This window comes from Otolemur garnettii, unplaced genomic scaffold (assembly GCF_000181295.1).
Source record: "Otolemur garnettii isolate 467f Iridium unplaced genomic scaffold, OtoGar3 scaffold00164, whole genome shotgun sequence".
In the NCBI taxonomy this organism is placed as follows: Eukaryota; Metazoa; Chordata; class Mammalia; order Primates; family Galagidae; genus Otolemur; species Otolemur garnettii.
Window position 1 is genome coordinate 747,969 of NW_003852559.1, and position 18,277 is coordinate 766,245.

Genomic DNA, 18,277 nt, shown 5'->3' on the forward strand with positions numbered 1-18,277 from the left:
CTGACCACCATCTGCTCACTGAGCCTTATGACAAGGATAAGTAGTGAAGATTAGAACTTGAAATTCTTGGGCACCCTTTCACATAGGGATGTATCTCTCTGGACTGGAGAGTTAGGGCTGAGTATATTCAGAAATACTCCAGAGATAATGAGGAGTTGTTTTTTTTTGTTTGTTTGTTTTTTTAAACAAAGTTTAAAGGACAAATCTGGAAGACAGGTAGGTATCGCCCTGATCTTATGCCCTGTACCACTCAGCCTGCTCCGTGCCCTTTCTTACTGTCTAACTGATCACCAGGTAAGGATTGCTATTTCCCTGACGTGGCTTGTTGGTGGTAATGAGAAGAAATTAGTAAGGAAAAAGAGGAGGTGGCAGAAAATGCATCTGTTTTCTTTTATCTGGGCTTATTTGATTCCCTTAATCTTGAGCTAAGTGACCTGTGACCTCTCGGTGCTGCCGCTGGTGTAAGTGCCATTATCGGCACAGGGATTCTCTACCACGTGCTTAGACAACATTCACTAGAAAGTGGAGACCCTTTCATGGGTGAGCATTAGCGGTCCTTCCAAGGAGTACTATAGGTAGTCTGACCAATATTTGTTAGGAATTGTATTTCTTTTTGTGATGTCTTTAGGCATAGTATAGACCAGTGATTTTCAATCCTTTTTTTTATCTCATGGCATATCAAACCTATAGTTAAATTTTTGCTGCACACTTAAATTATGTTAATTAGAAAAAATAGTTAAAAAAAGAATATACTTACTGTGCTTTGAACATCTTTCAAAAATAATTATCTTTAAAAATTTTCATGGCACACTTCAGATTTGGCACACCAGTTGAAAATCATTCGTGTGGTCCCTGTATAAGATCTGGAGTAAAAAAAGGAACACATGTTTAAAGGGCAAATGTGGCCACTTTATAATACTTAGTCAGGGACTGAGGGCACAGAGAGCCCTTCCTGCTAGCCTGGCATAGAACTGTGATTGTGGAGGCCTTTGTGAGCTTCTCTTAAAGCAAAACCCCAGGGATTCTCTGGCTTCAAATGCTTCTAAATAGAGAAGAGGGAGTTCAACCCGATTGAGAACTAATTAATCAAATGAATTCCTCTTTCGAGGAAGCTTTTAAACATTATAAATTTCATCCCCTACTTTCCTGCCAACACACATATAGAAACATATGATAATCATTGTACTTGTATTATCTTTTTTAAGGAGAAAATGAGTAAGGAAAGATAATTTAACTTCAGTGACATTTGTAAATGAAGTATATTGAATGAATCATCAATAGTACACATAAATATTTGAAAAATAGCAACATGTGAGTGGGTGAATGCATGTGTATGTGTATAAGACATTATTCAGCTAAACCAATGCTTAATAAATATTTGGGGTTTGGGGGGGTTTATTTGAGATAGTCTCACTCTGTTGTCCTCTATAGGGTGTTGTGGCATCACAGCAACCTCAAACTCTTGGGCTTAAGCAATTCTCTTGCCTCAGCCTCCCAAGTAGCTGGGACAACAGGCGCCCACCACAATGCCTAGCTATTTTTATTGTTGTTATTGTTGTAGTTGTCCTTGTTTAGCAGGCCCGGGCTGGGTTAGAACAAACCTGCTAGCCCAGGTGTATGTGGCTGGCACCCTAACCACTGAGCTATGGGCACTGAGCCAACTATTTGGGTTCTTAAAACTCTTACGATAGACTGAATAACTGGAATAAATTTACCTGTCCGTCACTGAAGAATGTACATAGTATACAAGTAAATTGTGGTATATGTCCCTTGAAAGTACTATCGTTATTACACAGCACAAAATCAAAGGGAGGACTAGAAGCTTATAAAGGTGTAACGGTAAGCAGTAGTTACATCCCAAATGAACACACTGGAAGTACCTACAGAATGTCTGTATGTTCTGTTTTACATACTGTTGAAGGTGAAATAATACTTGCCTTTAGGGTCCCATCCATACAAAGGTGATAAAAAATATAGAGGAAGGCCAGGGAATGCTAAGTAGCGTATCTAGGAGAATGGCCGTTCCTGGACAGATGGGAGAGTGCTGCGGAGGGAGTGGGGCCCATCAGTAGTTGTGCCTACAATGAGATTGTCTGATTTCCTAAGCTAGCTGGGGGAAACATCTATGTCTGTCTGAGTATTTATATACCATTTTATAGATCTGCAAAAAAATTATAATTTGGGATACTAAGAAGATAGAGCGGGGCGGCGCCTGTGGCTCAAAGGAGTAAGGCGCTGGCCCCATATGCCAGAGGTAGCGGGTTCAAACCCAGCCCTGGCCAAAAAAAAAAGAAGATAGAGCTACAACTTGTTAATGTAACGGGAAACATATATTAATATGTATAGTACCTAAATCCAAAACAGTGTTATAGCAATATTTTTAAAGGTATATATATTTGGGAAAAAAAATCTCATTGCAAGTTTACTTAAATCTGTACAGAACTTTTTATTGATGTGCTCAGTAGTATCTTGCCAGCTGTTTGAATGGAACCATGTTAACTAATTTATTTCACAATTCAGTCAGACTAAGAAGATGGTGATATGATCAAATTTCCAATATTAAAGATCGCTAAGGATGAGCTGTGATCCAGGCCATGAGGAAGAAAAAAGATGGCTAAGGAATTTGGATATGTTTTCTCTTCCTTTGGAGATAGTTCTTTTCCTTAAGAGGGTTTTTATTGTTTTTATAATAAAAAATGCCTCATTTTAAAAAAAGAATTTAGAATTTAGAAAAGAACATTCTCTAGGGAAATAGATTAGGTAATAGAAATGAAAATACATAAATTGCAGTTAAGCTCTAGTTTTTAAACTTACCCTAAAGTCTATAAAAAAAATTAGTTCAATGTTTTCATTACTAGTAATCCCTCTGAGACGGTAAACAGTTGGCACTGTCTACATCAGAGGTTCTCAGACTTTCTTGGTATCTCAGTAAAGGGATAGTACTTCCTATTCCTTAACGTCACAGTGAATTTTTATGGCACTTCTGGGCTAAAAGAAATTACCTAATAGTTCAATTTAAGTAGTCAGATCTCAGCAGCCACTCCAAGTCCAGTTTTGCAAAGACGGGATAGCCTAGAAGAAAATGTAGCACACTCTGATGTGAAACTGTGAACTGCCTTGAGCTAGTAGTTTTCGGTGTCTAGCAGATGTTGATTATTGCTATTTCCCCTGAAAATTTAAAATACTTCATAGCATCCCTGTGATTTTACTGCAGCATCCTGCAGACCTTGATAAATTGTGTCCCTCCTCCAATACACTCCTTACTAAGGAGGGCTCTCTCTGCATTCACTCATTCACTGGCATTTTTGGTGGTCTCTTTTCATTGCAGGAGAAGCCGTACAAGTGCTCAGAGTGCAGCAAAGCTTTCAGCCAGAAGCGCGGGCTGGATGAGCACAAGAGGACGCACACTGGAGAGAAGCCCTTTCAGTGCGATGTGAGTTTGGATTCTCTTTTCTTTCCATAGTGTTCTCAATAACAGGAGGTGTGTTTGTGTATGTTTATGTATGTGTGTGCATTCGTGTGTGTGTATGGTGATGGTCTGTGCCTGGTAATGTCTTGTGCTGTTCGTAGATTTTGGTTGCATGATCCATAGAACCACATTTTAGGCATATTAACTCATCTTGGTTGAATGGTAGCAAATAAAGTCTGATTTTTTTTTCAATGAAAAACTCTGATTTTCTATAAGACATAATACACCCTGTATTAATGCCATTGAGTTGTTCTAGATATAAATGTGTGATCCTTTTTGTTCTTTTCTTTTTATCTTCTACAACAGTCATCTTAGAATACAGTAAGCTTTGAAGCAACTTTCATGTATCTGCCCAAATCTTTGATAGGTTCATGCCAGTTAAACCAGACATTTGGCTAGTCAAGGTATTTACTTTGTTAAAGCCAAACCCTGAATTTCCAAAATACATGTGGACTCCTTCTTTGATAAATAGTGCTATTGCTGTTTAGTTTTTCTGCATGTGACCCTTGAATTGAAATGGAATTATTCGACATAGCTGATTACTTTATTCATGATAGGAAAAATACTATTGTTGTCAATAAAATGAATCTTAGCAGTGATCAATTTAGTGAAAAAAAATGAGTTTCTCAGCAATACTGTTCTTTTGTGTGGGATTGGCAATTAACAGAGTCGACACAGATGCTAGGGAATTGGCGTAAGAAGAAACATTAAAGTTGTAATGTGTGAAATTACACGGGATAGAATTCTACTTAAATCTTGAAGGAAAGTCAGGAACTTAATTCCATCACCATCAGCATGTCCCAGTGGATAAAGCCTGGGGCAATCAATCCGTACGAAGGGGAACTTACAGACACAAGATGTTTTCCTTGTCCTTCCATGAAACTTCAGTGGTAGGGTTAATGCAAGAAAGTACTCCCAGTGGGCCTGCTCATAAAAATACCTGTATCAGCAGTGAACTTCTTTAAGGAAAGAACCACTCGGAGAGGAAGAAATGTACACACATAAAGCTGTGCACTCAGCAGGATCAGCCTCCTTAGCGCAAATAATTTCAGTTGGTTTAATTTATTGCTGCTTTTATTGGGAACATTTTCATTAAGACAAAACCTACATAGATAATTTAATTGTACAAGTTATATAAATAACTGGTATTTAACAGACATTAAATATTAGTTCTGCATGGTCATCTTCCTACCATCATGCCCAACCCATCTTTCGTTTATGCTGTATGTTTTTGTTGAATATTTCTGCAGGTAAATTGAATCATTATGTTATTTTTTTAAGACCACAAAGTGATAAGCACAGTCTTTTTTCTGTCTGCTTCTATCCCATTTGCTTCTATGATATATGTTCAAACCTCTCCCATCTTCATTTGCAACCTGTACTGATCTGTTGAGTAGAGATCCATGTTTCTAAGTGCCTCTTAAACTTCTCTGAAAGGCACCTTGCTCATTGGAGAACTGTCTGTTTTACTGCAAAATCTTGTCCTCTAGCCTACTCATTGTGGATAGAAGTCATCCTCCTCCCCTCTCACCAACTTTCTCCCATTTAAAGAGCTCTCAGATCCATTACTTCCCCTCAGTTTTCATTCCTACTGAGGACCCTCACTGTTTCTTATTATAGCCACCCTGTCATCCTGCCAAGAAAATGTGTTTATTTTTTTTTAATTGAGGTAAAATGCCCATAACATCAAAATTAATCATTTTAAAGCGAACAGTTTAGTGACTGTATATTGACAATGTTGTTTAACTGCTACCGCTATCTGGCTCTAAAACATTTTCATCACCCCCAAATAAAACTCTAACCCATTAAACAGTCACTTTGTCCTCCAGATGCTGGCAACTGCCAATCTGCTTTCACTTCTGTAGATTTACCTGTTCTGGCTATTTCATATAGATGAACCATATAATACATGACCATTTATGACTAGCTGCTTTCATTTAGCATCATGCTTTCAAGGTTCACACACATTAGCCTGTCATTCCATTGCATTATATATCACAGTTGGTTCATCCATTCATTCATTGATGGACACTTGGGTGGTTTCTGTCTTTTGGCTATTATGAATAGTGCTTGGTGAACATGGTACACAAGTATTTGTTTGAGTTCCTGTCTTCAGTTCTTGAGCGTTTATACCGAAGAATGCTTGGAATTGCTGAGCCAAATGGTGATTTTGTGTTTGCCTTCTTAGGGAACTGCCTGTTTTCCACGGGAACTGCATGATTTTATATTTCTATCAGTAGTGCATGAGGATTACAGTTTCTTTCCATATTTGCCAACACTTGTTGTTTTCTTTTTTTTTCTTTTAAATATAGCCATCATGCGGATGGGAAATAACCTCATTGTAGTTTTGATTCACATTCCTCTAAGAACAGTGATGCTGAGCATCTTTCCGTGTGCTTTTTGGCCATTTGTATGTCTTTTCTGGAGAAATGTCTATTCAACTATTTTGCCCTTTTTAAAATTGCATTGTCTGCCTTTTTGTTATGAGATATATATATGTGTGTGTGTGTGTGTGTATAGAATAGTAGACCCTTACCAGAGATGTGATATCCAAGTATCTTTTTCTATTCTGTAGGTTTTCTTTTCATTTTCTTGATAATTTCCTTTGATGCATGAAAGTTGTAATGTCAATGAAGTCCATTTTACTTTTTTTTTTTTATTTGATTATGCTTTCTCTGAAAATGCGCTGCCAAATTCAAGGTCATGAAGATTTTTTCTTTTGTTTTTTGTCCTAAGAATTTTATAGTTTTAGCTCTTATCTTTAGGTCTTTGATCCATTTAGAGTAGGGGGATCCATTCTTTTGTCTTCTTTTTCAGTCTTCCATCCTTGAACATGGTGTTAGTTGTGGAGTTTTTCATAATACCCTTTATATGTTGAGGAATTCCCTTTCCCCTTCTCTGCTGATTTTCTGTTTTGTTTTTAATCAAGGTAGGGAATTAGATTTTTATCAAATGCCTTTTCTGTATCAATTGAGATGGCTTTGTGTTTTTTCCATTGTTTTACTAATCCTTTTAATATACTTTTAGATTCAGCTTTTAGTCTTTGGGTTATTTTGTTTGAGGATTTTTGTATTGAGATTTATAAAAGATACTGGTCTGTAGCTTTCTTTCTTTGTAATATCTTTGTCTGGCTTTGGTATCAAGAGCCATGCTATCCTTACAGAATGAGTTTGAAAGTCTTCCCTCCTTACTTATCTTTTTTTAGGAGAGTTAGAGAAGGATTGATGTTCATTCTTCTTTCAATATTTGGAAGAATTCATCAGTGAAGCCATTTGATCCCGAACTTTCCTTTGTTGAGATTTCTTTTATTTAATTCAATGTCTTTGTTTACTATAGGTCTGCTGAGTTTTTTTTTTTTTTTTTTTTTTTTAATTTCTTCTTGAAGCAGTTTTGGTAGTTCGTGAGTTTCTAGGAATTTATTCATTTCATCTAGGTTATCTAATTCATTGGCATACAATTGTTCTCATATATATATATATATATCTATCTCAGTTCTTAACAATTTTGTTCAAATGCCACTTCTCTCATCAACAGGACTTTAACCCCAAGGACCCATCATCCTATGCCTTGCAACTTCCCCAGCATGCCTCTCTATTTAACTTTAAGTGCTTACAGCTAATGTCCAGATGGTGGTGACTGAAATCCGTCTACTGCCCAGATCTCTCTTCTGATCTTTTAGGCAGACATCTTGAGTTGCCCATAGGACTTTACGCCCTTATTCCGAACTGAAATAATGGTCTCTCCCGTCTTCTGAATCTTTTGCCATGACCTCTTCAGTTGTTTATCTTTCAGAAAACTCTACCCATTTCAAGATAACCCAGACATCACATCTGACCCTCACATTAGACACCTCCTTTTCTCCAAACCATGAATAATAGCCATCATCTAGTTAAATTCCTATTGAGGGAAAAAACGCAGAAACCCATGGTTTGCATTTATCATCTGTGTTCTTCACTATAACCCAGGATTATATAGGTATTATTATACTATTTTGCTGTATTTGGGACAATTAAGACTCATGGAAGTTGAGTTACCCACTTGTTGTCCACAGCTTATAACTGGCCAAGTCAGGATTCTGGAGTTCAAACCCAGGCCTTTTTAAGTGCATAATCACACAGCTTCCATTCTGTCCCGTTCCTGCCTTTTCTTATTTCTCAAGCCTATCACTATCTCTGAATTCCTAATTAAGGAATTTTATATTCTTGCTGCAATTTCATATTCTCCAGCTTGTTGACTAAATGATACTTTAGTCTCTATTTAGAATCCATTGATGACTTACTGCCACTTACAGAATATACTTCTACTTTCTTATTACAATGATGAGACTCACCAAGGTTTGTTTCCAACCTTGAACTCTAACTTCTTTTTAATGTATTTCCCTAATGATGTCTAATCTTCAGCTAGGGGAACTGTTTTCACTTCCCCAGTGGAGGCATGTTCTTCACACCCTCAGTACCTCTGCGTATCCTCTTCCCTCTCCCTGGAATATTATTGCCCATTTTAGGACATGATGAAGCCCTGTGTATGCTTCCAGATCCAGGTCTTAGCCACTCCCTCTTCTCTCCAGGCCGCTGATAGTACTGCTCTGTGCCTCTCCCAGTGCAGTGTTCGTAGTATTTCAGATTACTCCTTACACTGTGGACTCCCCAAGGGCAATGCAGGGTGTTCTTTGCCATTTTGTTTCTAGCCAAAGTGATAGGCACATTTTATATGATAAGTATTTGTTAACTGAAAATGTGTATACAGATTTCTAATTCCTATCTATGAAGGTACTTCTGTTAAATTGCTTGTTTCATTTTATTTTAAAACGAAATCAGCTTGCCTTCAGCCTATAGCAAGAATAAATGTTTTTCCATTTTTCCACATGTGAATTAATACTCAGTTGGAATAGGGTGAAGGATTGGATAAGAATTGCAGGTGGAAAGAAAGAAAAGGAAGCATCCCAGTTGTACTGTTTGAACTCTTTCTTCCCTATTTTTAAAATAGCTATAAATGTTCTTGCATTTGGCTGATTTATACAGATCATCATTTGGAATCATTTTAATGACTGCATTTAAGTTCATGCACACATAGCTTTGACTGTCAGGTAGTCGTTTTTACAACTGTGACATCAGTATTCTCTACTGACATTTAATCCTCCACTCTGGCTCTCATTCAACAATCCGATGGATTGTTCCCATCCCCTCTCCTCTGTGGAGCTCCTAGGACTTCCTTAATTCAGAGCCATTATCAGTGATTTCAGCATCTTGCTCAACTTCCTTTCCATTTTCTCCAACTTGCCATCACTGTAGTTTTCCCATAGTGACTGTGTAAATGGACTTGCACTTTGTATCCTTCCCACCACACTGGTGAGCTGAACTGTCTGAGAACCTTCTTTATATTTTCAAAGTGGTTTTTATTTTTTAAAATGGTGTCAGCCAGGCAAATGGAAAACGTGCAGTCAGCTCACATATCTCTGTTAGAAGTGAGATCCTTTATTAAGAGTCGGCCCTTGGGAGGTAGTATAGACTGTGAACCCAGACAGTCTAGGTTTAGACCCTGAGACTGTCTAGGATTCGATTCTGGAAACTTCTTCTTAGATTTTGAACTTGAGAAACCTGGTTAACCTTTTGTGTCTCCATTTTCTTCTGTGAAATGGGGATAATAGTAACACTAATACCTATTTTTAAAAGGTGGTTGTGAGGATTGAACAAGTTGATGTTTAAAAATTGCTAAGAGTGGTTCCTGGCTCCTAATTAAAACCATATGTTAGTTCTCAAGCCTAGGCCCTGTGCCGAACACCGGGATGGACAAAATGCCGTGTCCAAGCCCTCATAGAACTCATGTTCTGGTGGAGCATAACATTAGTCAAATAAGCATCTGATTACAATTTGTGATAAAAATAAGAAAAGGAAGAAAAAAGCAGCCATGAGGCTACGAATGGTTAGGGAAACATTTTTTCTGAAAATGCCTCTAAGTAGCTTAAAAGATGAGAAGAGTCCTCATGGGAAAAGAGCATTTCAGGCAGAGGAATAGCATAGACTGGGGCTACAGTGGAAATGGGGGCAGGGGAAGGAGAAGGCAGGTACAGCAGGAGCATGGGGAGGCTGGGGTGGGGTGAAATCAGAGAGAGAATCGGGGGCCTTGCAGCCACAGTAAGTGATGTATCAAGAATCTAATTTCATTAGGAACCCATTGAAGAGTTTGATATCAGTTGTTTATTTTGACATTGGATTTGGAGAAGGAATCAGAGAAATATATGAGGGATACGTCTTAAATCTATCTTATTTGTGATCAAGAATTTTAATATACTTAAGAAAACAATTACCTTTTCTTTGACTTGAAAATGCTCTTTATAGATACCTTCTTTAATTTCTCTGGAAGTATTCCACTGACTTTGGAGTATTCATATTGCCATACAGATTTAATTTATTTACTGGTGTATCCGTCTATCTACCAACCATTATTTCTTCCTTTAATTCAGCAAAGTTATGGAGTGACTACTCTTGCCCTCACGTTCATTAGGCTAGTAAGGAACAGACAAAAGAATCACACAATAATGAATTACACATGAGGAAAGGGTTGTGAGGGAAAAGTAAAAGCTGCTGTAAGAGTATCTGACAGAGGATGTCAGGGGCAGACAAGGACATGGGCTTCCCGAGGTGCGAGCAGAAGGAAGCTGGGTGAAGAGAAGTGAGAAGGTGCTGAGCAGGGAGACAGTGGTGTGCTCCGGAGCCTGCAGGGGGCTGCTGAGTTTGGCTGGAGATTGTTGATTACCCTTCAAGCAGTGAGGAATCAGGGAAGGATTTTTAGGTGACAGTATGACATTTGTGTTTTCAAAAATGCTTCAAACTGTTGTGTAGAGCATAGACTAGAGTGGATGAGGATTAACACAGGGGGATTCAGATAGCATGTAGCAACAGGTCACGTGTGGCATGTGTGAATGTGTCCCACATGTTACAGGGTGTTTGCATCCATGCTACTGTACAATATGTAGGTTAACAACTCCCATTTGTCAGAGCAATGAAACATCTTCTAGAATTCCAAACATTTCCTGCAGGGAGAGAAGGTTGTACCGCCCCTATTTGAGAATGACTGACGTGGGCTATGGCAGCAATCCAGGCTTTAGTTTTCTAAGTGAGAAGGTGCACGTCCCAGGAAGCATACACGATATCCACTGGGATCAGGGAAAGAAAGATTACAACTTTGATTCCTCTGTGGGTTGTATTTAAAAAATAAGAACACAGTTCACTTCAGTATCGTTAAATTGAGGGCTTGACTTTGGTGACCTCACTTGGCGGTTGTCGGCTGGGATCTTCTGAGGTCAGTACTGAGTGTGATCAGAGGGAAGAGTAGCAATTCCTGGTGATGCTGGTTGGCTTAGAGTCCCCTGTTTGTTTCAGTGCATGGCAGAATTGCACTGTCTGCATTCTTGGTTAATTAAAGATATGGATTCTATTACCTATTTTTAAATACAGTAATCCTTACAAAATAAGTGGCCAGAAACCATACATCAGTGTTTTTCTATACAGAAACCGTAGATCAAAAATAATATTAATAATACAACAAAGGCTAACAGAAAGAAAGCGGCAGATTTAATACTACTAGTTACCAACAGTTTGAGATAAAATATAGTGACATCAGCATACATAGTAAAAAGTAAGCTCAAAAATTAAAGTTATCTCTTAGAAAGATTCACCTGTACCCCTATAAGGTAAACCTCAGAAGTAATCCCTCCAAACCCCCTCCCTCCACCCATTCCCCCCTCCCTTTTCCCTCCCCCCTCCCCATATTCTTAGGCTATTTGGTTATAGCTTTCATATAAAAAGGTTTAAATTAGTTTCATAATAGGGGTGTGTACATTGGATACTTTTTCCTCCATTCTTGTGATACTTTGCTCAGAAGAACATTCTCCAGCTCCATCCATGTGAATGAACGTTTTAAAGCAATAACTGAGAAAATGACATGAAGGCTGTGTTGACCAGTTGATGGAAGTATTTCAGATTGCATGTGAAAACCCCACACTGTACCCCAGAAGTGCATTAATGTACATAGTTACCATTCAATAAAAAAAAAAAAAAAAGAAAAAAAAATTAAAGTTATCAAGGGGACATCTGAATTATGTATTTGCCTATACTTTCTGTTAAAGATGACTCTGACCCTAAATCTATATCCTGTATTAAAATATGCCTAGTGAGAATATACCATAATTACTATTTTAAGATTAAAAATACAGTAGTTTTATCTATTTTAAAAATGTAATGTGTAAATACAGGAAGAGTATAGATATATTTTATTTAAAAATATGGACAATAGAGAATGCATCTGAAACATTTTCTTTTTAGTAAATATGTACCAATCCCAAGCAGTTAATGATTTTCACTTAGGTGGTAGCAGTGGAAATGGAGATGATTAAATGTCTTCAAGAAATGTGTATGAGAAAGAAATACTAGAACTTGGTAATTGATTGGAAGAGATGGACATGAAGGAGAGAGACATTGGGTCAAGGCTGACTGCCATGTTTGCAGCAAGACCCAGGTGGCTGGTGGAACCATTTTTTTTTGAAAATTAGATTTGGGAGTTGAAGATCCTGAGTTAGGGTCACTTTCAGACATACTATGTTTGGGGTACCAGTGAGCTACTCGAGGGGGAAGGTAAATATTTCACTGTAAAGATCAGAAGAAAGAACTAGATTAGAGGTATTATTTGCTAGTGATCTCTACATAAATGATAACAAAAGGCATGAATATGATTCACATCACCTAGGGAGATTGATACAAAGTGAATGGAGAAGAGCGCTAGTGATCAGGCACTGAGAGCTACACTTCAAGGTCAGGATGGAAGAGAAGCCTATGCAGGGAATTAGAGGGAAAACAAGGACAGCAGGTTATTACGGAAATCCCAACCGAAAAAGCAGGGGATGTGGCTAAGTATGTGAAATGAGGCTGAGAATTCATGTTGAATGGGAGTTCAAGGGGACCCATTGGATTTAGCAGTGTGGAGGCTATGGGTAACCTTTAGAGAGCTATTTGGAGAGTTAAAATATGAAAGATGGAAGTCTGGTGTGGGCAGGCTTGTTGCTGAATGGGAGATGAGCATCTAGAACTATCACTCAGTTAAACCATATTTTTTCATTCCAAAATAATATTTTCTTTCTGATTATAAAAGTTTACTTTTTAATTTCTGAAGATTGAGGAAATAATAGAAACCAAAAAGACCCCCAATTTCCCAGTTGATGTCAATTAATATTAATCTATTGTTTCTCTCATATATTTATTTGTTCATATACCATTAAACTTTTTATTTCAATAAAACATTAGTTTATTCCTTCCAAACTGTTTGATTGTGTATCTTGTTAGAGAGGATGAAAGAGAAAAAAATAGGCACTAACATTTATGCATCTTTGATACAACACCCTTTACACGGACTATTATCATTATTGTTTACTGTTTTACAGGTTAGGGAACCAAAGTTGAAAGGGATACTTTGATCATTTAAACTTTCCTAGTGAGTGTTAGAGTCAGAATTCAAACCCAAGTTCATTCAACAAATACTTCTTTGGTACTGACTCCATGGATTGTCTTAGCCCTTAGAACACATAAGTACTTGCCTCTGCAGAGCCGAGACTCTCACAGAGCTGGAAGCAAAGACAGACAGTGAGTCAGAAGGTGACAAATACTGTGTAAAAACTAAATTTGAGCAAAGTAGAGAGGACCCAGAGAGGATGGCAGGTTTCAGTTTTAAATTGGGAGGTCAAAGCAGACTTCCTTGGTAAGTGGACTCACTTTTCTTCCTACCACCCTTTGCTCCTACCTACGTGTAAATGAAATGCATTATATCTGCTTACTCTCGACCTCCTTGCCAAATTATGGCCGGAGCCTTTCTGAGTTATTTTGTTGCTGTGAACATATATCCTCTTTCCTTTATAAAGAGAGACAGTGAATTTTACATTCGCTTTAATATTTTCACAAACCTCACCTCATTTAGAATTGTAGCTTTCCTTATAGTATTTTTACAATCCATTTCCTCTCTCATTGTATTCATTATGTTTTTCACGGTGTTTTCACATTATTTAAGCATGCCCTACTTTAAATGGATGTGCTTTTGAAAAATTACATGTAAATGGAATTGGTGTGAATAACATCAAATTGTGAATTCCATATCATTTTCTTTTATCACTTGAGTAGTTTATGCCTTATATCTTTCATGTTAATTTAATATTTTAAATTATTGGGCTGTTTAATGTATGTATGTTGGGCCAGGTGCAGATATGGCACAGCTTATAAGAAGTCAACTTGTTACATTCTTTAGCTAAACGAAGTATAGATAATAAAAAATAAGAAGTGGAAAAGTGGGGTGATAAATTTCAGTGTGCAATGTTTAAGGCAATCTTAACCTTTTACTATAAAAGTCAGATCGAATTGAAAGAATCATTGGAGAGCAATGTCTTGTGCCATTTATGCCACATGAAAGAATTTCATCTAGACCATAAAAGATTTTGCTGAAAAGGTTTGATGTAGAATGGCAAGTAACCCCATCATGGTAAGAAAGTTATTGTTCCCAGAAAGTGGTTTCTCTAGGAATGTTTAAATCCAGCAGCTGTGGGGAGTGGAGGATGGTTGGGGTGGAGGGGACACAAATTAAATGCACATAACTTGTGGGAACCGTAATTAATTTTCTTTGCCCATTAATTTGGGCATTAAATCCTGTTTATTCCAAAAGCAGTTTTTGTTTTTATGCCAGTTACTACATACTTGATAGGAGAAATTTGAATAATACGTGCTATATAGATGATAAGTGGGTGTATTTTCAGGTTTTTCACTATAACATAGTTGGTATCTTTGGGTCTTTTCTAGGTTTGTGACTTGGCTTTTAGCCTGAAGAAAATGCTGATCCGACACAAGATGACTCATAATCCCAATCGTCCACTGGCAGAATGCCAGTTTTGCCATAAGAAGTTTACAAGGAATGACTACCTCAAAGTGCACATGGACAATATCCACGGTGTAGCTGACAGCTAATGGGAGCTGTAAAGGAATTAAACCATTCAGAAAGGCTCCTAATAGGAATCCCAGATTTGTCTCACCTGATCAGCATAACAGAAGTAGCCAAAAGTAACTTACTGGCTTCACGGTCCTTATTTACCTACCTTTAGACCTTGTAGATGCATATCCAAAATAAAAAAAAAAAAGAAGATGAAGAACAGAAGTGGTTCAAATGGAAAAAAACAAACTACTCCATAGCCTTGCAGAATACAATGTGTGCTGTCTTATAAAAATGGAAAAAGGAATCAAGACTCTTTCTTGGTCATTTCTCTGTAATGAAGTTTATTAACATACTCCTAGTAGGCCTTTTTATTTTATTGTTATTGTGTATGTGTGTGTGCGCGCGCGCATGTGTGCCTGTACTTACAAATGCTGATTATTGCAGGTGGTTACTACTGATCTAAATAGAAAGAAATCAAGATCTCCAACTATTTCTTTACAAGTAATGGTAAAAGCAAGAGTTATCAAAGTCTCAAGCATGCTAGTGAAATAAATACTTGCTAAAAAACAGACCATCCAACAAACAAGTTAAAAATAAAGAGATTTGAGATCTAAAACATCTATTAAAACATTGCTCATTTTAGAGAATTCTTAGGGAACATTATTTGCTCTCATTAGTCAGATACAGACATTCATGGTCTGGAATACTTTTATAAGATCTACATAAAAATGGCCAGAACATTTAAATATTCATTGGGCTGCCCCTCCTGAGTTTACACTGTTTATATTTAGAAAGCAACAATATACAAACTATATATATAACTAAAACTAGAATAGGTTCCCCATGCTTGTTGACCGAGGGGCAGAACACTGCCACATCACTTATGATGAACATAACCCTTTACCCTTCCATTTCATAGAAACGCAGAGCATGTTCCTGCAGATAGAATAGAGTCCTCAGAGCATTCACATTCCACTTTGTAAAAGACATTTTCCAGAATCTTGGCAGTAGGTGATTCTGAAACACTTCTGAATTACCCTCAATCATCTCATATAATTAGGAATCCAGAATAAAAAATACAAATCTGGCAGTTGTTATGATTGAAATTGTTACTGATATTTAAAGGAAATTGAAGCAAGAAGCATAATTTCTTCCTTTAGGTTATATTTCAGTGATACACTTGACAACAGCCTACAATGAACAGCTTGTCTGGGAGTCAGTATGGTACAATGCAATAGTGATGTCAAAATAGACTAGAGGAATGGAAGAAAACAGAGAAAAATAAAATGAAATCAAAGTCATGAACCTCTCTAATTGGAACCTACTCAAAAGAGATGAAGTCTAATTTTAAGGAAGTTATTGGTTCTAATGAGTTGCGAAAGGTTATCTGAGACACAGTTCTTGACATTAGGAATCTCACTTTAGAATTATATTCATGTCCAATCCCATCTAAGTTTAAAAGGAAACTTAAAGATTCAATATAGACACTTAAACCCTGTAAAATAGCCAGAAGCTCTGGTACTTCTTACTCCATCTGCATTCCCTTTTGTCTAATAAACTCCTAGGGGTAAAAAAATTTTAAATATTGAATTTGAAACTCGTCAGAGATAACTTTTAAAATACAAATCCTAGAATTGAAGTTTAGAAGTTATCTAAACATGGCTATATATAGCATTTTATATCTGAAATTATAGACTGTATTTTATAAAAAAGTTTAGTCTTATTTCTCATGTCATTTGTTTCAACAATATAGTTTTAGATCTAAAGCGTTTTCAGTGTAACGTGACCATACGCTTCCTACATTTGAATATGAAAGGAGCGCTGTGAGATTTGGTGGTGTGTATTATTTAAACGTACCCTGCGTATTCCTTTGGGTGCTGCCTTCTCTATACAGGATGCTTATCTCCTGATGATGTGCTAAATGTGAGATTTGAAGGGAATCCAGATACCAATTTTGTGTAATCTCAGTGCATCACAGTTCGCCAGGCTGCTGGGGAAATTATCCCTGAAACCATGGTGTCATCCTGGAGCAAACTGACAAGGGAGAGGTGCTGGACCTGCTACAGCCAATAGACAAGGAAATCTTCAGAAAATGAAGGACCTGCTGCTACGCGTACATAATCCTCTCCTGTTCTAGGGCTGGAACAATAACAAATCCTTAGAAGACAACAAGGGCTGGCCGGAAAATATCCAGCCACTATTTTTTTGTATTGCCTGGCTGGATACTTTCCATACAGCTCTCACATTTGTATTGCTGAAAACTTTTATCCAAAAGATGATTATTTATAGTTTCAAAAAATATTAGCAATTGTGTACTGCATGTTTTAAGTCACTTACTAATGACAAAAGTGAGATTCTTTTTTTAGGCTTGATTGACAAATTAAAAACATAAACAGATAGTCCTGTAGGAATTGGCTTATAGGGAAGCTGAGGTGCGGGTACCCACTTGGAAGTGTGTTTCTCCTGTTTCCTGCTGTGAAAGATTTTGACTTGGATTCTCTCCCAGGAAAAGGCCAACCTATCAGGTGCCCATGAAGTCTAAGTCATTCAGAATTAGTAATTGGCTAAATAATTTTAAGGGAAATTCATTGAGGTAAATAGGTTTAGATATCCTTTTGTAATTATCATCTTTTTGTTATATTAAAACTCGAGGTATTTGTGTATCTTGAATTTCTTCTTTTTTCACGATCACTGGATTATGTTTTCCTCTTTTCATTTATTCTGTCCTTTCTTTTTTTGTCTGTCTTACTGGTCATATAGAAGCCTTCACTGGTTAACTGTGATCAGCAGTTGCAGCATAAAAGTAGTTTTGGTTCTCCGTTACACAGGATAGTTAAAATGCAACTTCCAACAGACATGTTAATTATAACCTCTGACTGTGTGGGTGTTTGTGTGAAGAGGATCACTTTCACGCAGACTTACAAAAGTACATTACTCTGCTCCAAGATCTGCCCTGTTGCAGCGTGAGCGTGTGAGTGACACGGATCGCAGAAGGTCTCACAGCTGTGGTTTGCGTTTCAGATGTTATGTGCTGCCACCTCTCCTAAAGCTGGAGAGGAAGGAGGATAGGTTTAGAAATATTCAGTTTTTTCCTTCACAAATCTGAATGTTGCTTATGAAAACCCATCTCGGGATTCTGAATATATGAAGGCAGGCAGGGAGGAGGAAACGTGCCTCTTTTAACCCCTGAGATTTTATCATTAATATTGACATTTATTTGCATGTATATAAGTGGAAACTTTGTAAATATAACTGAACTCCAATACATTTTTATTTTATTATAAATCTATATAAATCCCTACCAGATTTTGCATTAGCATTTGATTTTACTATAGAACTATAATTAGTATATTTCTACCATAAAATCCAAATGAATATTTTAAGGTGGTTTTTGATGAAAGGAGGAAGTATTATTGCCATTATCTCTGGGCTTCATGGCTTTATAGTTTACACATCTAAGCCTTTCTAGAATTGGAATGTAATGCATTTTTAAAGTTGAGCCATGTTGGTCTCAGGGCAGTAAGAACACTTTCCTTGCCTCTCATCTCATTCCTGGTCATACACAGAACAACTTACCCAAAGCAACATCTCTAAGAAGCCTGAATGAATGGAATCTGACATGTAGTAGCATCTTGAGCAATAATAGCCTGGTGCTCACAAATACAGTGTCATGGTAATGAAAGTTATGGCTAACGTTTGGGGTATTCCTTTAAAAAAGTGTATTTTATTATTTTTGTGCTGCCCTAATCATCTAAGATTTCCCAGATACAAAATAATCATCAGCTTGAGTAACAGATTTGGAAATGATGCGTTAACTTTGATTTCTCAGAATCAGCTGAGGCA

The 18,277-nt window shown here is 37.2% G+C and overlaps 1 protein-coding gene across 3 annotated transcripts in view; it reads left to right on the top strand.

Moving 5' to 3' along the window:
• PRDM5 (PR/SET domain 5) overlaps window positions 1-14,805 on the top strand; it is a 211,259-nt gene extending 196,454 nt beyond the window's left edge. For 2 of the 3 annotated variants that reach the window (XM_003800057.2, XM_012811562.2), the window contains 2 exons: window positions 3,329-3,433; window positions 14,305-14,755. In XM_003800057.2, coding sequence (XP_003800105.1) covers window positions 3,329-3,433; window positions 14,305-14,469 — 270 coding nt within the window. In that variant the 3' untranslated portion in view covers window positions 14,470-14,755. Of the gene's footprint in view, window positions 1-3,328; window positions 3,434-14,304 lie in introns of all 3 variants that reach the window. The other variant, XM_003800056.2, reaches the window with a different exon arrangement.
• The last annotated feature ends 3,472 nt before the right edge of the window (window positions 14,806-18,277 follow it).